The sequence below is a fragment of the Nerophis ophidion genome, linkage group LG01 (assembly GCF_033978795.1).
Source record: "Nerophis ophidion isolate RoL-2023_Sa linkage group LG01, RoL_Noph_v1.0, whole genome shotgun sequence".
Taxonomy (NCBI): Eukaryota; Metazoa; Chordata; class Actinopteri; order Syngnathiformes; family Syngnathidae; genus Nerophis; species Nerophis ophidion.
In genome coordinates, this window is record NC_084611.1 from 38,243,778 (window position 1) to 38,271,704 (window position 27,927).

Genomic DNA, 27,927 nt, shown 5'->3' on the forward strand with positions numbered 1-27,927 from the left:
ACAGCAGGTGGTCCATCGTCTGGTGGTGGTTTGGCTTCAAGTGGGAATATGTCGAACAGACAACCGTAATTTGTCAAGTGTGGGGCAAAAGCGTTGCTACAAAGAGTAGCATTACTGCTAATATGTAGCATCGTTTGAAAAGTCACTTGCTAGAAAATGAAGTGTGATTACTCCGCATGCCACACCAACAAAATGCAGAAGCAACCATTTCCACATCAACACTGTATGAAAAAAAATAGTCAACAACATAAGGAGATAATGTCCGCAGGAACGTACCACATAGCGAAGTACATACACTACTTGATTTCCTATTATGCAGCTCATTTTTATTTGACTAATTGAAATATCTTGTGTGACATCATGCACAAAAGTGCACTTTATTTGTTTTTAACTATTGTAGTGGCGTTCTGTACAAAAAGTGCACTTTCATTTAGTGTTGTTTTGATATGCCATCTTAGTGACATCATGCACAAAAGTGCTCTAGTAGCTTGTTTTAAAACGTCTCTGACAATCTTGCATTTTCTGTTTTGAAATTACATGAATGTTTGTGCCTCTGCTTAAAAACTGTTTAATAAATACAGTTTTGGTTAATTGACTTAGTTGTGATTTTCCCTCTCTGCATGTAAGTTTAAAAGTAGCATATATTCATGCAGTATGAAGAAGAATGTTTTAATATAGACACATAGAATCATCATACTGCTGTTATTATATATATCAAGTGTTTATTCAATGCTAAGGCAAAATATCGAGATATATATGGTGTATCGTAATATGGCCTAAAAATATCGAGATATTAAAAAAAGGCCATATCGCCCAGCCCGACTCTAAATGCCTCAGTGCCTTATCAACCATAAACCTCGGTGCTCGTAGGGAACGTTAATGTGCCGGAGGGGGATGAGGATAAAGAAGAAAAGACGAAATGAGGGTGGTAAAAAGGCAGAAGTCGTATGATTTAAAGGCCTACTGAAATGAGATTTTCTTATTTAAACGGGCATAGCAGGTCCATTCTGTGTGTCACACTTGATCATTTCGCGATATTGCCGTATTTTTGCTTAAAAGGATTCAATAAAGAATATCAACGATAAAGTTTGCAACATTTGATCGCTAATAAAAAAGCCTTGCCTGTACCAAAAGTAGCAGACGATGTGCGCGTGACGTCACGGGTTGTGGAGCTCCTCACATCTGAACATTGTCTACAATCATGGCCACCAGCAGCGAGAGCGATTCGGACCGAGAAAGCGACGATTTCCCCATTAATTTGAGCGAGGATGAAAGATTCGTGGATGAGGAAAGTAAAAGTGAAGGACTAGAGAAAAAAAAGACTATACAGTGGGAGCGATTCAGATGTTATTAGACAAATTTACTAGGATAATTCTGGAAAATCCCTTATCTGTTTATTGTGTTACTAGTGTTTTAGTGAGATTATGTGGTCGTACCTGTACAACCTGAAGGTCGGCCCCGCACCTTTTTTCAACACCAGTTAACGGGTTGTGGTGGTGGCGATGCCCATCTCTGCCCTTCGCAAGGGACCCTCTTCGAAACACGATCTTTCGAAATGATCGCTGCATAATACACCGTACTTTGTGTGTGTGGTCCAATCCAACCGTGTTCGCTTGACCGCTCTGTTCTATAGTAAAGCTTCACCGTCAATTTTCGGGAATGTAAACAATAAAACACGGGCTGTGTTTTTGTTGCTAAAGGCGGCCGCAATACACCGCTTCCCACCTACAGCTTTCTTCTTTGACATCTCCATTATTCATTGAACAATTGCAAAAGATTCAGCAACACAGATTTTCAGAATGCTGTGGAATTATGGGATGAAAAGAGACGATTTATAGCTGTGAACAGTGCCTGGAACAAAATGTCCTCTACAGTGCGTGACGTCACACACACGAGTCATCATACCGCGACGTTTTAGCATACTTCCGCGCGAAATTTAAAATTGCAATTTAGTCAACTAAACCGGCCGTATTGGCATGTGTTGCAATGTTAAGATTTCATCATTGATATATAAACTATCAGACTGCGTGGTTCGGTAGTAGTGGGTTTCAGTAAGCCTGAGGAGGAGGACTAAAGTGATGAGATTTAAGCACGGAGGCCAGGAAGAGACTTATTTTTTAAAAAAAAGAAAAAAGAAAAGGAGGCTCAGATGGGGAAAAGGGATGCGGAAACGTGATAGTGGCGATGTGAACACATGAGGAAGACTGAGTGCAGGGCTGAGAAGAAGAGGGGGGTAAATCAATAGTGGTCAGCCAGAGAAAGGAAGTGATGCATTAGTGGGAGAAAATTCCACTTAGTCTTTTCTAGTGTGTGTGTGTGTGAGCTCACGCGCTGTATGCGATAGCATTCAATGTGCAGCACTGCAATCACACCAGTCATTAGAGCATACCCCAGTAAACATGCTGAGAGACAAACCTTCACACTGATGCCAATGTGGGCCAAAAAGCCCTCCACAGACTAACTGAGAGCATCAAGCAGTGCTATCTGAGAGACAAGAGTTTCCACAAATTCTGCGGTGGCTTAAGACATTTCACTGACTCAATAGTGAGAGAAGACTTTTTCTAACGATTCCAATCTGGGTCTGAGAAACGACACATTCCAATGAATTCAAAGATTGTGTGGAATGCTGAGAGACATTGAATCAATAAACGTATCAATCTATGACACAGATTGATACATTCTACAAACCCCGTTTCCATATGAGTTGGGAAATTGTGTTATATGTAAATATAAATGGAATACAATCATTTGGAAATAATTTTCAACCCATACTCATTTGAATATGCTACAAAGACATCATATTTGATGTTCAAACTGATAAAAAAAAAATTTGAGGGGGCGGTATAGCTCGGTTGGTAGAGCGGCCATGTCAGCAACTAGAGGGTTGCAGGTTCGATTCCCGCTTCCTCCAGCCTAGTCACTGCCGTTGTGTTCTTTGGCAAGACACTTCACCCTTGCTCCTGATTGGTGCTGGTTAGCGCCTTGCATGGCAGCTCCCTCCATCAGTGTGTGAATGTGTGTGAGAATGGGTGAATGTGGAAGTAGTGTCAAAGTGCTTTGAGTGCCTTGAAGGTAGAAAAGCGCTATACAAGTACAACCCATTTACCCATTTACCATTTTTGCAAATAATCATTAACTTTAGAATTTGATGCCAGCAACAAGTGACAAAGATGCTGGGAAAGGTGGCAATAAACACTGATAAAGTTGAGGAATGCTCATCAAACACTTATTTGGAACATCCCACAGGTGTGCAGGCTAAGTGGGAACAGGTGGGTGCCATGATTGGGTATTAAAAACAGCTTCCCAAAAAATGCTCAGTTTTTCACAAGAAAGGATGGGGCGATGTACACCCCTTTGTCCACAACTGCGTGAGCAAATAGTCAAACAGTTTAAGAACAACGTTTCTCAAAGTGCAAATGCAAGAAATTTAGGGATTTCAACATCTACGGTCCATAATATCATCAAAAGGTTCAGAGAATCTGGAGAAATCACTCCACGTAAGCGGCATGGCCGGAAACCAATATTGAATGAACGTGACCTTCGATCTCTCAGACGGCACTGTATCAAAAACCGATATCAATATCTAAAGGATATCACCACATGGGCTCAGGGACACTTCAGAAAACCACTGTCACTAAATACAGTTCGTCACTACATCTGGAAGTGCAAGTTAAAGCTCTACTATGCAAAGCGAAAGCCATTTATCAACAACATCCAGAAACGCCGCCGGCTTCTCTGGGCCAGAGATTATCTAAAATTTACTGATGCAAAGTGGAAAAGTGTTCTGTGGTCTGACAAGTCCACATTTCAAATTGTTTTTGGAAATATTCGACTTTGTGTCATCCGGACCAAAGGGGAAGTTGCCCTTTCCCAACTACTTTGGCACGTGTTGCAGCCATAAAATTCTAAGTTAAAGATTATTTGCAAAAAAAAAAAAAAACTTTATGAGTTTGAACATCAAAGATGTTGGCTTTGTAGTGCATTCAATTGAATATGAGTTGAAAAGGAATTTTAAATCATTGTATTCCGTTTATATTTACATCTAACACAATTTCCCAACTCATATGGAAACAGGGTTAGTATGTAGTGCTGTCAAATAGTAATTATTTTATTCAAATGATTCACAATTTTGAATTGTGATTAATTATAGCTCCTCAGGGGCAAGGCCCCGGGGGTGGGTGAGATTCGCCCGGAGTTCCCTAAGGCTTTGGATGCTGTGGGACTGTCTTGGTTGACAAGACTCTGCAGCATTGCGTGGACATCGGGGGCGGTGCCTCTGGATTGGCAGGCTGGCGTGATGGTTCCCCTATTTAAGAAGGGGAACGGGAGGGTGTGTTCCAACTATTGGGGGATCATAGTCCTCATCCTTCCCTGTAAGGTCTATTTAGGTGTACCGGGGAGGAGGCTAGGCGGGATATTTGAACATCGGATTCAGGAAGACCAGTATGGTTTTGGTCTTGGTCCTCTCGACATGATCCTTGAGGGTGCATGGCAGTTTGCCCAACTGGTCTACATGTGCTTTGTGGACATGGCGAAGGCATTTGACAGTGGCCCTTGGAAGTCCTGTGGAGAGTGCTCAGAGAGTATGGGGTATCAAATTGAACTTTTAATAGAAATCACATCGTGTTTGTCCTTCACTATGTGGTAGGTTACTGCGGACACTATCTCCTTTTGTTGTTGACTATTTTTTTGATACGGTGTTTGTCTGGAAATGTTTGCCTCGGCATTTTGATGGTGTGGGCGTGTGGCACCGAATGGAAATGTTGACATGCGGAGTAAGCACTCTTCATTCACTAGCAAGTGACTTTTCAAATGATGCAAAATATTAGCAGTTATGCTACACTTTGTAGCAACGCTTTTGCCCCACACTTGACAAAGTACGGTAGTCTGTTCGACATATTCCCACTTGAAGCCAAATCACCACCAGACGATGTTCCCCCTGCTGTTTTTCTTGGGAATTAATTCTTCTTTCATTTGTTACCAGATTCGCACCTTCTTTCTCTCGTATTACCACTCGCACAGCTCCGCTAGTATCGCAGCTAACGTTACCCATGCTGCTACCTCTCTGCTCTGCGAGGGCGTATACGTATGTGACAACAAAGAGTGGGAGGAGCCTGTAGTGTAATGCCAGCAGCTAAAAGCAACTGCGTCAGAATGTATACTTGAATATCACGATATAGTCATTTTCTATATCGTACAGAGACAACTATATCGATATGTCGCCCAGCCCTACATCCACGGTTAAATTAAAAGGAGCATGTGCGGTCAAAATAACTTGAGTGATGAATCTACAGAATGCTGTGAAAACAGACATTTCCAATTATGTTGAACTCATGTATGAATTCTGAGAGATGAGCATCCCTACTGATTTACCATGAATTGATTAACGTGGACCCTGACTTAAACAAGTTGAAAAACTTATTCGGGTGTTGCCATTTAGTGGTCAATTGTACGGAATATGTACTGAACTGTGCAATCTACTAATAAAAGTTTCAATCAATCAATCAATCAATCAGAATCTTACTAAGGCTAAATAATTTAATGCTGACTGATGGATATTCGCTGATATTGGTCCAGGTCATGAAATTGTTGAAGTAAATGCAGAGATACAAGCACTGCCACTGACGCAACCGCGTGAATGCTTAAAAATAAACCCTTTCAGAGCCTATAAAAGCTCTTCTAAGCGAGTCGACATGCACATGAAACAACTGGCAATGATTTAGAGTGAAGCCAACAATTAGACTTCTTTTCACAAGTTCTCCCTCGTGCCTTATCACGATCACTTCCCGATTTAAAGACCCAATCAGATCGCTCCATCAAAAGTGCGTCTGCGTGGGAACAACGCTGAAAGTCCACTCAGCACATTGTTTCATGTCCATGCCGAGCGCCGCAGAGCTCCTACAGTAGTGAGCGAGAGGTACGAGTCAGGGTAATTAGGAGTATGGATGCTCTGGACGGTGGCCATGCATGGAGCACGGCGGGGCCAATGACAGAGAGAGGCCAGGCAAAGATGAATCATCCACACTTACCTTGGCGAGCATGAGGATGCATGTGGAAAAGATACGTTTTTTTAATTCCACTTATCACCTTACTTGTATTCTATTTTTGTAGATTTACTTAAAGGCCTACTGAAACCCACTACTACCGACCACGCAGTCTGATAGTTTATACATCAATGATGAAATATTAACATTGCAACACATGCGTATACGGCCTTTTTAGTTTACTAAATTGCAATTTTAAGTTTTGCGCAAAGTATCCTGTGGAAAACGTTGGTATGATGACACGTGCGTTTGACGTCTCGGGTTGTAGCGGACATTTTTTTCAAGCCCGATCCAAGCTATAAGTAGCCTGCTTTAATCGCATAATTACACAGAATTTGGACATCTGTGTTGCTGAGTCTTTTGCAATTTGTTCAATTAATAATGGACATATCAAAGAAGAAAGATGGAGGTGGAAAGCGGGAAGCGGGGTATTGCAGCTGCCTTTAGCAACACAAATACAGCCGGTGTTTTCTTGTTTACATTCCCGAAGGTGAAGCTTTACTATGGAACAGAGCGGTCAAGCGAACATGGTTCCTGACCACATGTCAACCGGCAGGTTTCGGTGAGAAAATTGTGGTAATAAGTCGGCTCTTACCATAGACATGTGGCCACACCCCTCTGACTTTCAGGAACCATATAATCTCACTAAAACACTAGTAACACAATAAGCAGATAAGGGATTTTCCAGAATTATCCTAGTAAATTTGTCTAAAAACATCTGAATCGCTCCCACTGTATAGTCTTTTTTTTCTCTCTAGTCCTTCACTCTTACTTTCCTCATCCACGAATCGCTCATCCTCGCTCAAATGAATGGGGAAATCGTCGCTTTCTCGGTCCAAATCGCTCTCGCTACTGGTGTCCATGATTGTAAACAATGTGAGGAGCTCTACAACCGGTGACGTCATGCGCTTATCGTCTGCTACTTTCGGTAAAGGCAAGGCTTTTTTATTAGCAACCAAAAGTTGCGAATTTGTCCTCTCCAAGATTTCTTATAGTCACTGTCACCGACGTCCCACTGAGGTGAGTTTTTCCTTGCCCTTATGTGGGCTCTGTACCGCGGATGTCGTCGTGGCTTGTGCAGCCCTTTGAGACTCTTGTGATTTAGGGCGATATAAATAAACATTGATTGATTCATTGATAGTCTGGTTAATTATAATGCAAGGGCAAAAATGGTGCAATAACACTTTGTTTACAGTCCTGATCATTTGTTTTGCTTTTCATTGCATTTCTAAAACCTCAACCGACTGTTCAATCAATCAAAATTTATAAAGCGCTTTTCATACATTAAAAAATGCAACAGTATGTGCTTTACAGACTTAAAAACACAATCAGAATGTCCCATTTGATTCCAAACTATAAATATGACAAATTGTACTATTTTTATCCAAAGTTAAAGACAGACGATTTACCATTTAAACATTTAGTTACCGTATAATGGTAGACAACAGATATTTTTTTTGTGCTGCTATGAAGTTTGTAATCTGTCACAGCAAAAATATGAACAATGCATAAAATTACATTTTATTACTTCTATATATTTAGGCCTGATCTTTAACGTGTAACAGATACATGATAACTCAGTTAATACATTTTTATCCAAAATAAAAAAACTGACATCATCGGATCAAATTGGCATTCAAAGAGATGACGTGTTTGATTTTTTTTTATTTAGGACTGAAGTAATTAAACGATTTGAGCAAAAAGAGTAGCGAACAATATGAATCCAATGAGACTTCATGACTACAAAAAAAAGAGGGGAAAAAAAGCATTTTTTAAGAGTTTTATCTTGTTGCATTTTTTTTAAATATTTGTAATAGATGACTTCATAAAAATGTAACTAATGTGTGATTATTAATGGTATATACCATTATGGGGATAAGTCAGCAATTAACCCTGCAAATGAACACTTAGTTGTTCAGACAACGCAACTACGAATACAGAAATTCTGCTCCCATCAAAGCCCAATGTTACAATATTACATTATTTCTTTAAAAATATACATTAACATATTTTTTTTTTAAACTCTTCAATTTCTTCATCAAATGCCTCCTACAACATCACCTGAAAGGTAAACATTTTTTTTATTTTCTTTTTTCTATATTTGGGTCTTACAGGGTTTAAAGTATTTGATATGAAAATATAACCAAATAAACAATTTAAATAAAACCTTTTTGAAATAAATAATTGCATATGGAGTAACATAAAGTTAAGGCCAAAAATAGAGCAAACATTTTACTCAAAGGACAAAATAGTCCCCAGTATAATCTGAGGGTAAAAAACAGGTAAAGGTAGAAAGTAAATGCATTTTTCATTCAAAGGGAAACTGCACTTTATATTTAGAGTTTTACCTATTATTCACAATCCCTATGTAAAGCAAGAGTATGCATGTTTCTCTTTTTTGTGCATTCTAAATCATAAATAAACATTAGTAAAAGTCAGCTAACAATGGACTCAATAGGAGTTGCTGCAGTCTGCCTGTAGAGCAATCTAAAAAACCTCCAAAAACATTTACATGCATGTGTAATGTAGCAACAGACACTTTCATATTAACATTTTGGTCATTTTAAGCGTACGGTATTGCAATAATTTCACAGAAGCATCACAACCATCGCTATTTCCTTCAACAAAATACAACAACCACTAATCATGGCAGATTTTATGAGACAACTAGGACTTCTTTGGGACAGATGATGATTCGCAACCCTGTATTTTTTCAAACCGAATATAAGGAAGGTGAGCTAAAAGTTTGAGAGGCTGAGTGATGATGAGCAGATCCAAACACGAATCATCATTTAGCAGTAGTGCCAAACAGGAAATACAAACAACAAACATACAAAAACAATCACCTACTGTACAATGTCTGCTCTCAAGGCTTGCATTTTCTGTTGAATGAAAAATTATTCATAATCCTCACTGAAGTTTTAAAAAAAAGACTAAAATGAGCGTCTGTTCGTGCCAATCCTCACAGTGTCTCCAAGTCTAAATAGAATTTCAAAATTTACCAACTTCTCGGTTTATTGCCGCAACCTTTTACTATACAAGTGAAAGGCATCATTTCTGATCCAGAATTAACTTTTACCAACTCAAAGGCGATGCAGCACCTCACCGGCTCAATATGTCGATAGCTGCGTAAGCGAGTTACAATCTCTTAATCACGACCCCTTTAAAAAGTAGTTCCTCGGCTTTAGTGCTTGTAAGAACAATATCGGTAATATCTTGTTAATTTGCATGTCAAGACATGTAATTGGACTATTGTTGGCAGTTTTTGGAACATTTTTAGAGCGCTTCATGAGCAGGATAGATTAATCCTATTAGTTGCAATGATAGCAGTGACGGGACAAATTTTACATATTACAATGCACGGAAAAAAGAAAAATATACCTGTTCTTCTCTTACATAACTTAAGGATTGTGAACGATACGCAAAATAAAAATAAAAGGACAGTTCCCTTTTAAAGGCCTACTGAAACCCACTACTACCGACCACGCAGTCTGATAGTTTATATATCAATGATGAAATATTAACATTGCAACACATGCCAATACGGCCTTTTTAGTTTACTAAATTGCAATTTTAAATTTCGCGCAAAGTATCCTGTTGAAAACGTCGCGGTATGATGATGCATGCCCGTGACGTCACGGATTTTAGCGGACGTGTTGTTCCAGCCCCGATCCCAGCTATAAGTCGTCTGCTTTAATTTCATAATTACACAGTATTCTGGACATCTGTGTTGCTGAATCTTTTGCAATTTGTTCAATTAATAATGGAGACGTCAAAGAAGAAAGATGTAGGTGGGAAACGGTGTATTGCGGCTGCCTTTAGCAACACAAACACAGCCGGTGTTTCCTTGTTTCTTGTTTAAATTCCCTAAAGATGACGGTGAAGCTTTACTATGGAACAGAGTGGTTAAGCGAACATGGTTCCCTACCGCATGTCAAACGGCAGGTTTCGGTGAGATAATTGTGGTAATAAGTCGGCTCTTACCGTAGACATGAGGGGATAGCTTGCATCGTTCCTCGTGCAGCTGTCAAAGAGGCAGCTGCGGACTCTCTTGCCTCCTCTGACCGGCCGCCACCGAACGTGGGATGCTTCCACCGTGGAGGAGGGGGAAAAAAGCTCAGACCGACCCCAACAGCTGCCTTTGCTTCGCCTCGTCGAAAAACGTGGCTTACCTCAGAGACACTGACGGTCACCACACCCGTGGCCACACCCCTCCGACTTTCAGGTACTATATAATCTCACAAAAACACTAGTAACACAATTAGCAGATTTTTTTCTAGTCCTTCACTCTAACTTTCCTTTTCCACAAATCTTTCATCTTCGCTCAAATTAATGGGGAAATTGGCGCTTTCTTGGTCCGAATCGCTCTCGCTGCTGGTGGCCATGATTGTAGACAATGTGAGGAAGTGAGGAGTTCCACCCTGTGCGGTCACGCACACATCGTCTGCTACTTCCAGGTACAGGCGAGGTTTTTTTATTAGCGAGCAAAAGTTGCGAACTTTATCGTCGATGTTCTCTACTAAATCCTTTCAACAAAAATGTGGCAATATCGCAAAATGATCAAGTATGACACATACAATGGACCTGCTATCCCCGTTTAAATAAGAAAATCCCATTTCAGTAGGCCTTTAAATAAAGCATATTTGTGCTCTTGCTTGTTTTGCATTACAGTGTTCCCTTGCCACTTCACAATTCACTCACTGCAGTCTCAGTGCATTGCATATTTTAAAGTACCATCGAGTACTTCAAGATGTGAGTACCCATTGAAGTTACCTACTCAGTGGCCTAGTGGTGAGAGTGTCCGCCCTAAGAATGGAAGTTTGTGAGTTCAAACCCCGGTCGAATCATACCAAAGACTATAAAAATGGGAACGATTACTTCCCTGCTTGGCACTCAGCATCAAGGGTTGGAATTGGGGATTAAATCACCAAAAATGTTTGCCGGGCACGGCCACAGCTGCTGCTCACTGTTCCCCTCACCTCCCAGGGGGTGATCAAGGGTGATGGGTCAAATGCAGAGAATAATTTTGCCACACCTAGGGTGTGTGTGACAATCATTGGTACTTTAACTTTAAGTTTTCATCTTAAAAAATATACAGGACGTGTTTAAAAGTGTGTGTGACTAATTTCTATCCAGTTATTTAGATCTTCTTTATTGCTTGGATTTACATGACATCACGTCCGGTTCATTAAATATGCGTGGTTGTCATGCTAGCGTCTGTTCTCAATGGGCACCATTTTGCCTTTCTCGAAGAAAAATGTTCTATGCTTGCGTAGTATTTGGCTGTACGAACCGTTCAAATCGCGAAAGGGATCAAAGTTTCTTCAGAGTTCCTGTCCGAGGGAGCAGAGTCGAATAACGCATAAGATTGCAGTGACCGCTTTGTTAAAGGTGTGTTTGATATATTTTCAATATACTTCAATCATTTAGTTTTTCACATTGAAATATTATCTTGATATTGTTTGCATTTTATTTTAAACAAACAAAGATACTTCTACATCTCCCCCATTGTTAATTGTGTACAAACCCTGTTTCCATATGAGTTGGGAAACTGTGTTAGATGTAAATATAAACAGGATACAATGATTAGCAAATCCTTTTCAACCCATATTCAAATGAATGCACTACAAAGACAAGACATTTGATGTTCAAACTCATAAACTTTTTTTTTTTTGCAAATAATAATTAACTTTGAATTTCATAGCTTTCAACACGTGCCAAAGTAGTTGGGAAAGGGCATGTTCACCACTGTGTTACATCACCTTTTCTTTAAACAACACTCAATAAACGTTCGGTAACTGAGGAAACTAATAGTTAAAGCTTTGAAAATGGAATTCTTTCCCATTCTGGTTTTATGTAGAGCTTCAGTCGTTCAACAGTTCGGGGTCTCCGCTATCGTATTTTACGCTTCATAATGCGCCACACATTTTCGATGGGAGACAGGTCTGGACTGCAGGCGGGCCAGGAAAGTACCCGCGCTCTTTTTTTACGAAGCCACACTGTTGTAACATGTGCTGAATGTGGCTTGGCATTGTCTTGCTGAAATAAGCAGGGGCAACCATGAAAAAGACAACGCTTAGATGGCAGCATATGTTGTTCCAAAACCTGTATGTACCTTTCAGCATTAATGGTGCCTTCACAGATGTGTAAGTTACCCATGCCTTGGGCACTAATGCACCCCCATACCATCACAGATGCTGGCTTTTGAACTTTGCGTCGATAACAGTCTGGATGGTTCGTTTCCCCTTCGGCCCGGATGACACGATGTCGAATATTTCCAAAAACAATTTGAAATGTGGACTCGTCAGACCACAGAACACTTTTCCACTTTGCATCAGTCCGTTTTAGATGATCACGGGCCCAGAGAAGCCAGCGGCGTTTCTGGATGTTGTTGATAAATGGCTTTCGCTTTGCATAGTAGAGATTTAGCTTGCACTTACAGATGTAGCGACAAACTGTATTTAGTGACAGTGGTTTTTTGAAGTGTTCGTGAGCCCATGTGGTGATATCCTTTAAAGATTGATGTCGGTTTTTGATACAGTGCCGTCTGAAGGATCGAAGGTCACGGTCATTCAATGTTAGTTTCCGGCCATGCCGCTTACGTGGAGTGATTTTTTCAGATTCTCTGAACCTTTTGATGATATTATGGACGGTAGATGTTGAAATCCCTAAATTTCTTGCGAATGCACTTTGAGAAACGTTGTTCTTAAACTGTTTGACTATTTGCTCACGCAGTTGTGGACAAAGGGGTGTACCTCGCCCCATCCTTTCTTGTGAAAGACTGAGCATTTTTTGGGAAGCTTTTTTTATACCCAATAATGGCTCCCACCTGATCCCAATTAGCCTGCACACCTGTGGGATGTTCCTAATAAGTGTTTGATGAGAATTCCTCAACTTCATTAGTATTTATTGCCACCTTCCCCAACTTCTTTGTCACGTGTTACTGGCATCAAATTCTAAAGTTAATGATTATTTGCAAAAAAAAAAAAGGTTTATTAGTTTGAACATCAAATATGTTGTCTTTGTAGCATATTCAACTGAATACGGGTTGAAAATGATTTCCAGATCATCGGATTCCGTTTATATTTTACATCTAACACAATTTCTCAACTCATATGGAAACGGGGTTTGTGTAACAACAACATCTTAACAAAAACAGAAGAAGCCGTTGATGTTTTCAAACTTAAAGACACACAAAAAAGTTGTTTTTAAGTGCAGGTCCACACTGCAGGGCCTGTTGCACAAGCATCCCTTGCAGGCCTACAGATGCTGTCCTACTATAAATGATGGGTGTATTGATAGCTTGTATGGGAAGCCTCGAGGGGGTGGGGGAGATACTTGTTGATGTCACGCCTACCAATCAAGCCTAAAGCACAGACCCCAGTTAGGTCTACACAAGCCTTTTCTGGTTCCACCATTAACACAAGTCTTTTTTTTTTTTTTATGGTGTGTCTACAGGTGCAGCAACAAGGAAGTAGCCTGTAGCACAACGCCGGGCCATTCATTAAACACACTCTCACGCACACTCGTGGTTGTAACTCACCCGTCGCCTGCAGTCGACCCTCCGCAGATACTCTTCCATGTCGGCCTGCGTCGCCGCGGTACCGCTGCGGAGCTCCACATAGGAGGCTATAGCCACACGACACCGCAGTTCGTCACGTCCCTACGTCTGTCAATGAGTGTGTGTGTGTTAGTGTATTTTGTGTGTGTGTGTTTTTGCTGATCGATTTCGCAGTCCGACCCCCTGCTGCGCTGGCACTGCACCACTCTCTCTGCAGATGTGTGTGAGGGCTTGGCCACGCCCCTTCTCGGTCTGGTGGGTGGGTGAGTGGATGACGGCACTAGTTGACCCGGCGGAAGCATACATACACGCGGATGGATGGAACTGGATGAGCGCGTGGGTCAGGCCAGAGTTATTGTTGCGGTTTGGAGTAGGGTTTTTCTTTATTTGTTTTTTTTTTCAATCGTGGTGACTTGGTACGACAATGAACGTCAGGACAGATAAAGGTACCATTGTATTTTAGTTTAACAAAAGAAAGAGTTTTAAAAAGTATTTGAAGTAGGACTTTTGGTATTGAACAGCTGCACACAGAAAATAAGTCAAAATATGTACCGCTGCCATACTTGCCAACATTGAGACCTCCGAATTGGGGATATATGGGCGGGGGCGGGGTTATATATCAGAAATATGTATTTATTTATAAGAAATGTGTGGGCGGGGTTGAGGTTGGGCCAGGGGGGGTTGGGGTATATATTGTAGTGTCCCGGGAGAGTTAGTGCTGCAAGGGGTTCTGGATATTATTTTTTTTTGTTTATGTTGTGTTACAGTGCGGATGTTCTCCCGAAATGTGTTTGCGTATATATATATATCCATCCATCCATCCATTTTCTACCGCTTATTCCCTTTCGGGGTCGCGGGGGGCGCTGGCGCCTATCTCAGCTACAATCGGGCGGAAGGCGGGGTACACCCTGGACAAGTCGCCACCTCATCGCAGGGCCAACACAGATAGACGGACAACATTCACACTCACATTCACACACTAGGGCCAATTTAGTGTTGCCAATCAACCTATCCCCAGGTGCATGTCTTTGGAAGTGGGAGGAAGCCGGAGTACCCGGAGGGAACCCACGCATTCACGGGGAGAACATGCAAACTCCAGACAGAAAGATCCCGAGCCTGGATTTGAACCCAGGACTGCAGGACCTTCGTATTGTGAGGCAGACGCACTAACCCCTCTGCCACCGTGAAGCCGTATATATATATATATATATATATATATATATATATATATATATATATATATATACATATATGGCCCTTTATATATATATATATATAAACTTGAAAATATATACCCCCATTCCCCCTCACCTCACCTCAGCCCTGCCCCCAACTCCGCCCACACACACTCATATATATATATCCATCCATCCATCTTCTTCCGCTTATCCGAGGTCGGGTCGCGGGGGCAACAGCCTAAGCAGAGAAACCCAGACTTCCCTCTCCCCAGCCACTTCGTCCAGCTCTTCCCGGGGGATCCCGAGGCGTTCCCAGGCTAGCCGGGAGACATAGTCTTCCCAATGTGTCCTGGGTCTTCCCCGTGGCTTCCTACCGGTTGGACGTGCCCTAAACACCTCCCTAGGGAGGCGTTCGGGTGGCATCCTAACCAGATGCCCGAACCACCTCATCTGGCTCCTCTCGATGTGACGGAGCAGCGGCTTTACTTTGAGTTCCTCCCGGATGACAGAGCTTCTCACCCTATCTCTAAGGGAGAGGCCCGCCACACGGCGGAGGAAACTCATTTCGGCCGCTTGTACCCATGATCTTATCCTTTCGGTCATGACCCAAAGCTCATGACCATAGGTGAGGATAGGAACGTAGATCGACCGGTAAATTGAGAGCTTTGCCTTCCGGCTCAGTTCCTTCTTCACCACAACGGATCGGTACAACGTCCGCATTACTGAAGACGCCGCACCGATCCGCCTGTCGATCTCACGATCCACTCTTCCCTCACTCGTGAACAAGACTCCTAGGTACTTGAACTCCTCCACTTGGGGCAGGGTCTCTCCCCCAACCCGGAGATGGTATCCCCCCCCTTTCCGGGCGAGAACCATGGACTCGGACTTGGAGGTGCTGATTCTCATTCCGGTCGCTTCACACTCGGCTGCAAACCAATCCAGTGAGAGCTGAAGATCCCAGTCAGATGAAGCCATCAGGACCACATAATTTGCAAAAAGCAGAGACCTAATCCTGCGGTCACCAAACCAGAACCCCTCAACATCTTGACTGCGCCTAGAAATTCTGTCCATAAAAGTTAGTAACAGAATCGGTGACAAAGGACAGCCTTGGCAGAGTCCAACCCTCACTGGAAATGTGTTCGACTTACTGCCGGATATATATATATATATATATATGTATATATATATATATATATATATATATATATATATATATATATATATATATATATATATATATATATATATATATATATATATATATATATATATATACATATATATATATATGTATATATATATATGTATATATATATATATATATATGTATATATATATGTATATATATATATATATATATATATATATATACAGAGGAGGTTGTCTGTCCTGACCAAGAGTTTCGAGGTTCATACATCAAACCAACTACTGAGATTGTGGGTGTTTTGTCTTCCTGTTTTTGTTCACCTCTTGACAATTTTTGGGATTTTAAATAAATGTTTGTAAACTGTTACCACTGCGTGCCTTGCCATCCTTGATTTAAAGTCCAGTTTGCAAAGATTACATTACCTTCACCCGAGGCGGGGTGTGACAATATTAACTGTTCTGAAGGTTTGCATATTTATGTAATTGTTCCTTTAGTTCTACAAATAGGAGACTTTTTCTGTTAAGGGTTTGATTATTATTATTTATTTCTATTTCATATGTGTCGTTTGGAAAGGTAAAATGTGTTTCTTTAAGTTGTTTAACCGTTGCTATGGCTTCGGTTGCTATGGTTTCCGGTTGCTATGGTTACGGGCAGTTCCGTTTCCGCCGGCACGTTAAACAAAGTTTTAAAAGAGCTCCGGCATTAAGAAGCAACGTAGCGTCGGTAATACTACACGGAAGATAGTTCTCCACAGTTGCAGTTCAGTGAAATAACCACAATAAGCTTCCTATTTCAGTGTGTTATAAGTGACAGTTTATAAGTTGCACTCATTAAAGTTTAGGATGTTTGGGCACTCACGTTGCCAGTAGATGGGACGGGTGTGCTTACCGCAGCTCGCACGTGTGTTTGTTTGCTGCATAGTGACTTCACGAACAGCAGGTTTAGTCACGTATTAGTTAAGTTTGTTAAAGAGACCCTCTCCCCTGTGACTGTTTACTATTTGGAGAGCAAGTGTGGAACATTATAAAGCCTTTAGTTGTGTGCTATCGTGGCTACTTTGCTGCGAGGGAAGTGGACAGCGCGAGTTGGGGAGGTAGCGTGTGAGTGGGGACGAGTGTATGAGTGTAATTAATGTGTGTTTATTATTGTCTGGTTATTGTATGTTTATGTGGTGTATATAGTAAATTGTTCAACTATATAAGCCGTCTCCTCTCACTCTCTCTTAGACTAGATTTATTGGGTAAATAGTGAATAATTGGAGCATCCCCCCAAGGTAAAATACAGTCCTTTACAGGCTCCCGTACATTAACGCTTTTTTAATTAAATGTGCTTTTCATTACATCACACTCAAATTTTTAAGCGCAGGCCTAAATTTACCGCATGCCTTTGGTAAGCGCCGGAGTGAGAAGAGGTTTTAAAATAATAAGCGCATGCTTACTTTTACCGCATGCCTTTGTAAGCGCAGAAGTGAGACAAGGTTTTAAATTAATAAGCGCCCCCTTGCGGCAATTCAAGGAAATACGGTATATGTAATGTAGTAAGCGCTACATTCCTAATAACATTTTATTTTTATGTATTTTGGTCATTGTATGCATACAGCGGCATATTGACTTCACAGAGTTGAGTAGAGAGGAGTCATGTGAGTAAACACTATCACAGGAGCCATCTGCACCAGGAGGTCATCAGACCATGGCCACAAGGCCGCTGACTCAAAAGCGCCCCCACAAGCATGGCCGATAATTCCTGAGGCAGGTAGCTCTTCTGAGGAACGTTGGAAAATAAAAATAATAAAACTTGTAAAAATAGTAAGAACCATGTGCAGAGATAAACAATAAAATACAAATAATGCATATGAAGAATAATAGAGAAAAAAAAATTATAGATATATATATATATGTACATGTACAGTAAATATATAATTACATATAACTAAATAAAATATTGCATAACTAATAGGATAACAAGTAAAATACAAACAACTTCAATAAAATAATAAATATTGGGTAAAAGCCAAATTAAAAAGGTAGGTGTTTAGCCTGCTCTTAAAACATGAACTTTCTCTGCATCCCTGAGGTCCTCCGGCAAGCTGTTCCATAGACGAGGTTGATCATCAATCAATTTTTTAAGAGTCAGCCAGTCAATGACTAATTAGTGACTCAGTCAGTCAATGAGTATGTTGATCCATGAGTTAGTCAGTGAGTCAAATGGTCAACGAGTTAGTCAAACCCAGTCTTTACTCAGCCTGCCTTAGTCGGCCAGTCACCGAGACAGTTGGTCAACAGTCAGGGGGGGCGGTTAATCAGCCATTCATGAGTCAGTTGATAATTTAACCATTTGTCCATTGAGTCAGTCCGTCAATGAGTCAGTTTATCAAAGAGGCATACTTGCCAACCCTCACGATTTTTCCGAGAGACTCCCAAATTTCAGTGCCCCTCCCGAAAATCTCTCGGGGGAACCAGTCTTCCGGATTTCTCCAGATTTCCACCCGGACAACAATATTGGGCACATGCCTTTAATGTCCTCTACAACCTGTCGTCACGTCCACTTTTCCAACATACGAACAGCGTGGTGGCCCAGTCACATAATATATGCGGCTTTTTCAGACACACATTAGTGAATGCAAGGCATACTTGGTCAACAGCCCTACAGGTCACACTGAGAGTGGCCGTATAAACAACTTTAACACTGTTACAAATATGCGCCACACTGTGAACCCACACCAAACTAGCATGAAAAACACATTTCGGGAGAACATCCGCACCGTAACACAACATAAACACAGCAGAACAAATACCCAGAACCCTTTGCAGCACTAACTCTTCCGGGACGCTACAATATACACCACCCCCTCCCTACCACCAAACCCAGCCCCCATCAAAAAAATACCACCCACCCCCCAATCTCCCGAATTCGGAGGTCTCAAGTTTGGCAAGTATGCAAAGAGGTAGTTGTAAACTCAGTCAGGCAATTAGTCATGTTATCAAAGAGGTAGTCAATAACTCAGTCCATCAATGAGTCAGTTTATCAAGGAGGTAGTGAGTACCTCAGTCCGTCAATGAGTCAGTTTATCAAAGAGGTAGTCAATAACTCAGTCCGTCAATGAGTCAGTTTTGTCACCACCTGCTGCCATCTTGTGGTTAGTCTACTCAGTTTCCCTTGTTGGTGCAGCAGACTTGTCTCTGACGTTTGGTCTTCCTTAGAGTTCCTGTGTTTCCTGTGGGCGGTGCTGCAAGACGTGCACAGCTGGATCTAATTTCACCTGCACTATATAAGCAGCACCTGGCCAACTGGATGGTACTTGGCTATTCCACTCCGTGACGGTGTTTGATGATTCCTCCTAGTGTCTTTGTATTTTAGCCTCAGACCTGCTTGTCCATTCCCTGTGCCATCCAGTTGGTATGTATATCGTAGTTTGCACGTCTTGCAATTTCGACCCTAGTTTTAGTTTAGTTTGTAGTTTAGCCTCTGTTCTTTTATCACGGTGCCTTTTTGTGTTCCTCTTTTTCCGCACCGTCGCCTTTTGTTGCATTCTAGTTTTTTGAGCATTTTTGTATTGACTCTTATTTGTGAAGTAAAGACTATTTACTCTCAAATTCATCTGCATCCTTTGGTCCCTTTGTTCCATTGCTAAACGAACTGTGACAAGTTTATCAAAGAGGTAGTCAATAACTCAGTCAGTGAATGAGTCAGTTCATCAAAGAGGTAGTCAATAACTCAGTCCGTCAATGAGTCAGTTTATCAAAGAGGTAGTCAATAACTCATTCAGTCAATGATTCAGTTTATCAAAGAGGTAGTCAATAACTCAGTCCGTCAATGAGTCAGTTTATCAAAGAGGTAGTCAGTAACTGACTCCGTCAATGATTCAGTTTATCAAAGAGGTTGTCAATAACTCAGTTCGTCAATGAGTCAGTTTATCAAAGAGGTAGTCAGTAACTGAGTCCGTCAATGAGTCAGTGTATCTACGAGGCAGTCAATAACTCAGTCAGTCAATGAGTCAGTTCATCAAAGAGGTAGTCAATAGCTCAGTCAGTCCATTAGTCAGTTTAAAAAAGAGGTAGTAAATAACTCATTCAGTCAATGATTCAGTTTATCAAAGAGGTAGTCAATAACTCAGTCCGTCAATGATTCAGTTTATCAAAGAGGTAGTCAGTAACTGAGTCCATCAATGATTCAGTTTATCAAAGAGGTAGTCAATAACTCAGTCCGTCAATGAGTCAGTTTATCAAAGAGGTAGTCAGTAACTGAGTCCGTCAATGAGTCAGTTCATCTAAGAGGCAGTCAATAACTCAGTCTGTCAATGAGTCAGTTAATCAAAGAGGTAGTTAGTAACTGAGTCCGTCAATGAGTCAGTTTATCAAAGAGGTAGTCAATAACTCAGTCCGTGCATGATTCAGTTTATTAAAGAGGTAGTCAGTTACTCAGTCAGTCAATGAGTCAGTTCATCAAAGCGGTAGTCAGTAACTCAGTCAGTCAATGAGTTGGTCAGTCATCAGCCAACCAACGTGAAAGACAGATTACGATATAATATATATAGTCTAATAAAACATCAACACTTGTCACTAGGCTCTTTTATGGCAGACCCGAGAGCCACATTTCCTCCCGAAGAATAATTCGGGAGGAAAGACTAAGACTAAGACTTGTTCACCCACTAAGTCTTAGGACATCTGCCGCTCCTGGTTTATTTTTCCACTGAAAACAATAGGCCTCACTAATTGATTTTAATGGCTCTCTCCGCGACGATGCACCCCTTATGAGTTGGTGAGAGGTCTTTAAGATTATTATTATCACTATAATTGCCATTACCCCCTCACTTTGCCTTGGCGAATGGGAGGCAGAGGAAGAATATCTTTGCCCCTAAGCTGAACACATCATTATTATTAGAGAGAGACAGGAAATAAACACACGGCCATAACTGACACACACACACACACACACACACACACACACACACACACACACACACACGCACACGCATACACATGCTCTCCACCTTCCTAGACCCCCTCCTGGCGACCCTTATTCCCTCCGCCGCCCTCTGCGTGCAGCCCGCCACTTGTAATTTATGCAAAATTAATTGATACATCTTTTATAATTGATGTGCTGTAAACTTAATGCGTAATTTATGTAATTAGTCAATTAGGGATAATTCCAGCATATGTTCCGTATGCCCAGAAGGAGTGCTTTACAACTAGATATTTGTCCAGGAGTTCGGCGGCGGGCGAAAGCCGTCACAGCGCACTACTTAATTAATTTTGTTATGCAGATCTGCCGCCACGGTGTCTATTTAACAGCCCCCTTTGTGAAAACAGACATAATATTGATCTTTCCCGGGCGTTTGAAGAGCATCTTTTCATTCGTTGGCCTCGGAGAGTCTCAAAAAGATGTATACAGAGAAATCAAAACGAAAAACACGTCTATATGTGGCGTGTATCTACAAACCACGTTTCCATATGAGTTGGGAAATTGTGTTAGATGTAATTATAAACAGAATACAATGATTTGCAAATCTTTTTCAACCAATATTCAGTTGAATATGCTACAAAGACAACATATTTGATGTTCAAACTGATAAACAATTTTTTTTGCCAATAATCATTAACTTTAGAATTTGATGCCAGCAACACGTGACAAAGAAGTTGGAAAAAGTGGTAATAAATACAGATAAAGTTAAGGAATGCTCATCAAACACTTATTTGGAACATCCCACTGGTGTGCAAGCTAATTGGGAACAGGTGGGTGCCATAATTGGTGATAAAACAGCTTCCCCAAAAATGCTCAATCTTTCGCAAGAAAGGGTGGGGCGAGGTACACCCCTTTGTCCACAACTGCGTGAGCAAATAGTCAAACAGAGTAAGAACAACGTTTCTCAAAGTGCATTCGCAAGAAATTTAGGGATTTCAACATCTACCGTCCATAATATCATCAAAAGGTTCAGAGAATCTGGAGAAATCACTCCACGTAAGCGGCATGGCCGGAAACTAACATTGAATGACCGTGACCTTTGATCCCTCAGACGGCACTGTATCAAAAAACGACATCAATCTCTAAAGGATATCATCACATGGGCTCAGGGAACACTTCAGAAAACCACTGTCACTAAATACAGTTTGTTGCTACATCTGTAAGTGCAAGTTAAAACTCTACTATGCAAAGCAAAAGCCATTTATCAACAACACCCAGAAACGCCACCGGCTTCTCTGGGCCTTAGATCATCTAAGATGGACTGATGAAAAGTGGAAAAGTGTTTTGTGGAAATATTCAACATCGTGTCATCCGGACCAAAGGGGAAGCGAACCCTCCAGACTGTTATCGACGCAAAGTTGAAAAGCCAGCATCTGTGATGGTATGGGGGTGCATTAGTGCCCAAGGCATGGGTAACTTAGACATCTGTGAAGGCACCATTAATGCTGAAAAGTATATACAGGTTTTGGAACAACATATGCTGCCATCTAAGCGCCGTCGTTTTCATGGAGGCCCCTGCTTATTTCAGCAAGACAATTCCAAGCCACATTCAGCACCTGTTACAGCAGTGTAGCGTCGTAAAAAAAGAGTGTGGGTACTTTCCTGGCCCGCCTGCAATCCAGACCTGTCTCCCATCAAAAATGTCTAGCGCATTATGAAGCGTAAAATACGACAGCAGAGACCCCGGACAGTTGAACGACTGAAGCTCTACATAAATAAATTGATTAACGTGGACCCCGACTCAAACAAGTTGAAAAACTTATTCGGGTGTTACCATTTAGTGGTCCATTGTACGGAATATGTACTGAACTGTGCAATCTACTAATACAAGTATCAATCAATCAATCAAAACAAGAATGGTAAAGAATTCCACTTTTAAAGCTTCAACAATTAGTTTCCTCAGTTCCCAAACGTTTATTGAGTGTTGTTAAAAGAAAAGGTGATGTAACACAGTGGTGAACATGCCCTTTCCCAACTACTTTGGCAATTGTTGCAGCCATGAAATTCTAAGTTAATTATTATTTGCAAAAAAAAAATAAAGTTTATGAGTTTGAACATCAAATATGTTGTCTTTGTAGTGCATTCAATTGAATATGGGTTGAAAAGCATTTGCAAATCATTGTATTCTGTTTATATTTACATCTAACACAATTTCCCAACTCATATGGAAACGGGGTTTGTATCATAATAACCAAAGTGCCACTAAAAACCGCAGTAGTCTTTAAAATATGCCAGAGTTGACCTTTTGAGTGGGTTTGGAGTACTAACGGGAGAGGTGCAGTAGCTAATTAATTGACACAGGTTTGAATATTCATACCTAATACAGCGAGCTTGCCCTTAATTACATTGTTGGACTTCTCTCCGAGGAGGCAAACTCACCAAAGGCTTAATTATTGTAATGTATTCAGGGGTGGGGTGGGCTTGGCCCGTGGGGGCACGGAAGAAGACGTGAGCTGTGAAGGCCTGTAGCCATGACACCTGGCCAGAGAAGGACATACAGGAAGGGGGGCGGAGCTTTACGCGGTCTCCACTGAGAGCGGGCGTAAAGTTTGTTTACATCCTTGTAGGATTCATCGGAGAGTGTTTGAACAGATAGACAGCCGCTGGACTCCCCTCGCTCTGCAATTAATCAACAGCAGCGCTCATCTGTGTGTTTGGTGTGTGTGTGTGAGTGTGTGTGTGTGTGTGTGTGTGTGTGTGTGTGTGTGTGTGTGTGTGTGTGTGTGTGTGTGTGTGTGTGTGCGTGCGTGCGTGCGTGTGTGTGTGGAGTGTGTGTGTGGGGTGTGCGTGTGTGTGTGTGATGATTGTGCGCAAAGGAAGACATGATTTATTGTTTGCAAAGTCGGAAAGTGCAGTCAGGCACATTTACATGATGCCGCATTTGTATGTTCATTACCAAAAATAAGCTAAGATCGCGTTTCATTTCAGTCAAAGAAAGAAAAATATATTTTCTATAAAGAAAAACAAGCTAAAAAGAGCCGTAGAAAAAGGTTTTACATAGATAATAATGCTTTTTTTTAATCACACTGTTGTAAATTTATTTTAACATTATTGATGGTGGCACAGGGGTTAGTGATGTGCCTCACAATACAAAGTTAGAATTAGGGATGTCCGATAATGGCTTTTTTTGCCGATATCCGATATTGTCAAACTCTTGATTACCGATACCGATATATACATGTGACAGTTGCTTGCTGTCGTGCGGGTTCTAAGGACCATCAAGAAAGGACATTTTTGCTTTTGAGCAGGTTTGACTTGCTTTATATTTCAATATAGGTTTGTCTTCAGGTCGGGTCGCTTTGCAGCTCCACTGCTCACTCACGTTCCGCTTTTCAGCCGTCGTCGTCGTCCTCGTCTGCGCTTTGCTTTCGCTCCTCGGTCGCTGCTGCGGGCTCTCCTCCTCCTTCTGCTTCGTTTTCTCCTCCTTCTCCCCTTTTATACAGCGTGAGGAGAAATGTTAATTGTGTATAAGTGCGCAATCCACGCACCTGAACTCGATTGCGGCGTAGCTTCAGCACGCCCCGCCTCTCCGCTCGGCCGCATTATCCGCCTCCTTGCCGCCATCTTGGGCCGGGCCCCAGCGTGCCCTGCCCCGCTGCTCGTTTGCCGGCTGCCCCTCTCCACAATACAGTCGTGGAATTAACACATTATTATACCTAATTTTGTTGTGATGCTCCGCTGGATGCATTAAACAATGTAACAAGGTTTTACAAACAAAAATCAACTCAAGTTATGGAAAAAAAATGCCAACATGGCACTGCCATATTTGTTATTTAAGTCACAAAGTGCATTATTTTTTTTAACATGCCTCAAAACAGCAGCTTGGAATTTGGAACATGCTTTCCCTGAGAGAGCATGAGGAGGTTGAGGTGGGCGGGGTTACGGAGGTGTATATTGTAGCGTCCCGGAAGAGTTAGTGCTGCAAGGGCTTCTGGGTATTTTCTTGTGTTCTGTTTATGCTGTGTTACGGTGCGGATGTTCTCCCGAAATGTGTTTGTCATTCTTGTTTGGTGTGGGTTCACAGTGTGGCCCATATTTGTAACAGTGTTAAAGTTGTTTACACGGCCACCCTCAGTGTGACCTGTATGGCTGTCGACCAAGTATGGCTTGCATTCACTTGTGTGTGTGAAAAGCCGTAGGTATTATGTGACTGGGTCGGCACGCAAACGCAGTGCCTTTAAGGTTTGTTGGCGCTCAGTACTTCTCTCCATGTCCGTGTACACAGCGCCATTTTAAAAAGTCATACATTTTACTTTTTGAAACCGTTATCGATAATTTTTAAACTGTTACCGATAATTTCCAATATTACCTTTTAAAGCATTTATCAGACTGCCGATATCATCAGACATCTAGTCCTGAGTAGTCCTGGGTTCAATCCCGGGCTCGGGATCTTTCTGTGTGGAGTTTACATGTCCTCCCCGTGACTGCATGGGTTCTACTCCGGGTACTCCGGCTTCCTCCCACCTCCAAAGACATACACCTGGAGATAGGTTGATTGGCAACACTAAATGGTCCCTAGTGTGTGAATGTTGTCTGTCTCTCTGTGTTGGCCCTGCGATGAGATGGCGACTTGTCCAGGGTGTAAGCCGCCTTCTGCCCGAATGCAGCTGAGATAGTCTCCAGCAACCCCCGCGACCCTAAAAGGGACAAGCGGTAATAGAAAATGGAAGGATGGGGAATCAACATCATGATTGTGGTTTTAAAATGTGCATCTTTGCATCATTTTCCTCTACTAGAAGGGTGGTTGTGGGAGGAAATATACAATATTAATTTCACACAAACTGAGCATTTTTGTCTTTGTGAAGGCACATTAGATTGTGATGGTGCACCTAATATTTTGGCTGCCGCCTGTACTGTAGGGGTCAAGGGTCACCCACGGAGGAGAAATTGCAGGCCAGTGACAGGCTGAAACAAACAAAAACGAACAGCTCCTTCTATATTGAATCCATATTTAGTAGGCACACTGCAAAAACTGAAATCTAAGTCAGATTATTTATCTCAAATAAAGGTGATATTTGCCTATTTTCTGTCTGATAAAATAGTTCTTCTCACTAAGCAGATTTTATGTTAGAGTGTTTTACTTGTTTTAAGTGTTTTGGTCCTAAATGATCTCAGTAAGATATTACAGCTTGTTGCTGAGATTTTAGGACCTATATTGAGTAAAACATGCTTGAAACTAGAATATCAACTGTTGCAAAGCTATGTCATCAACACTCACAAGTATAAAACTACTTTTTAAAGTAACAATTTCTTATTTCAAGCATGTAAAAAAAAAATCATGACTTTGACACAATTGTGTCTCATATTAGAACAGATGACAGCCAAATGGTTTTGCTGTTTTATTTTCAATGAAACAATAAAAAATACGTACTAATATAGTAGTACACTTGTTATTAGTGAGAATATACTTTTTCTAAGGTATTTTTGGGTACTTTGAGGTTAGCTAATTTTACTTGTTTTGGAAAGTCTTGACAAGCCAAATGTTCTTGTTCTATTGGCAGATAATTTTGCTGAGTTCAAATAAAATACCCCTCATATTTGTAATTGTTGTTCTTGTTTTCGAACACTGACTTTGCAGTGCTTGTCCTGTTCCTCCATTGATATCACTACGATATCAGCAAAAAAAACAACAATGATATAATAGCCCTGATCTAAATCTCCAAACAACAAACTCGAAGAAAGCATCAAATAATCTCCTTGCGGATTATACAGACAAAACAGGTGTCTCCATTAAGACAGGTTGGCCAAAGTGCAGCGGCCTTTTGCAGAAAGTGCAGCCCGGGGCCATTTGCGGCCCGCAGGTAATTTTTTAACGGCCCCACGGCACATTTTAAAAATACGATAGAAAAATTTTCAAAACTTAAAAATTAGGAGCAAACGGGTGAAATGTAACAAGAAAATGTTGCAATGTTTACTCTAATAACACAAAGCTGCCATGCAGACTGTTTCTTTCTTTAAAAAATAATAATGAATCAAAATCATTGTCATTATGAATTATTGACTTATTCAAGGCTCCAATTACCTCACGTTAAATTTTCCACTTTGAGATATTTTGGGGGGAAAATGTTGCATATTTTGTGTTTGCCATATAAAAAACTGAGCTGTTTTTTTAAAGAAGGGCCTATTATGAACAAACACATAACATAAACAACAATAAAACTTATAATTGACGGATAGATCTGAAGTTGATCTCGAGATTATTGTGTTAAAAGTAAACAGTAAAAAAAAATGTATAATTTATTTTCTAACACTTTAATGAGTAGGACTCTTTTGGATACCCAATCATCTTAGTGTGATTTGTTTTTAAGTGTCATTGCTCAAAAAATAATAATGAATTAAAATCAATGGTGTTATGAGTTATTGACCTTTTTAATGCTCCAATTATTATATAATCTCAAATATTTCACTTAAAAAAATATTGGGTGAAAATATTGCATATTTTGTGATTTTTTTTCATAAAAAAACAGTTTTTTTGTGATAAAAAGAGCATAAAACTTAAATCTTTAAAATATTTATTTTGACAGATAGACCTAATGTTGATCTAGAAATTTTAAAACTTGAATAATAATAAAAAAATAATACTGAATAATGACACATTTTTAATAGTTTTTGACCAAAACCCTTTGGAGTCCCTGAGATCAAGCCTGAGTGGAAGCCTGAATGTATATTTTTTTATACATATATTGTATTGTTATTTAAAATAAAAAATATCAAAATGGCCTCCAGTTGCATTGATTTTTCAGTGTCTGGCCCTCAGTGATAAAGTTTGGACACCCCTGATTTAAGAACGTTTAAAATGGGAACTGCACTTTTATACAAGTTTGCCTATTGTTCACTATCTTTATATAAGACAAGAACACGTATATCTTTGTTTTTGTGCATTTTAATTTCTAATATACTGCAACTAACAATGTAGCTAATAGAAATCATCTCCTGTGTCCATAAAACCCTCTACAAACATCCAAAACTCCATTTACATGTCATGACCTGCATAATAATCAAGCATTAGCAATATTGTTATTATAAGCGCTTACG

General features: G+C 40.8%; 2 protein-coding genes across 6 annotated transcripts in view; one reads left to right on the plus strand and one right to left on the minus strand.

Annotated features, from left to right (window-relative positions):
• The window catches only part of LOC133553664 (protein prune homolog 2-like), a 149,442-nt gene extending 135,593 nt beyond the window's left edge, over nucleotides 1-13,849 (minus strand). For all 5 annotated transcript variants that reach the window (XM_061902133.1, XM_061902142.1, XM_061902162.1 and 2 more), the window contains exon 1: nucleotides 13,588-13,849. In XM_061902133.1, the coding sequence (XP_061758117.1) occupies nucleotides 13,588-13,626 (39 nt within the window). In that variant the 5' untranslated portion in view covers nucleotides 13,627-13,849. The remainder of the gene's footprint in view (nucleotides 1-13,587) is intronic.
• LOC133558151 (uncharacterized) overlaps nucleotides 1-27,927 on the plus strand; it is a 192,932-nt gene that overhangs the window by 140,620 nt on the left and 24,385 nt on the right. The window lies entirely within an intron of this gene.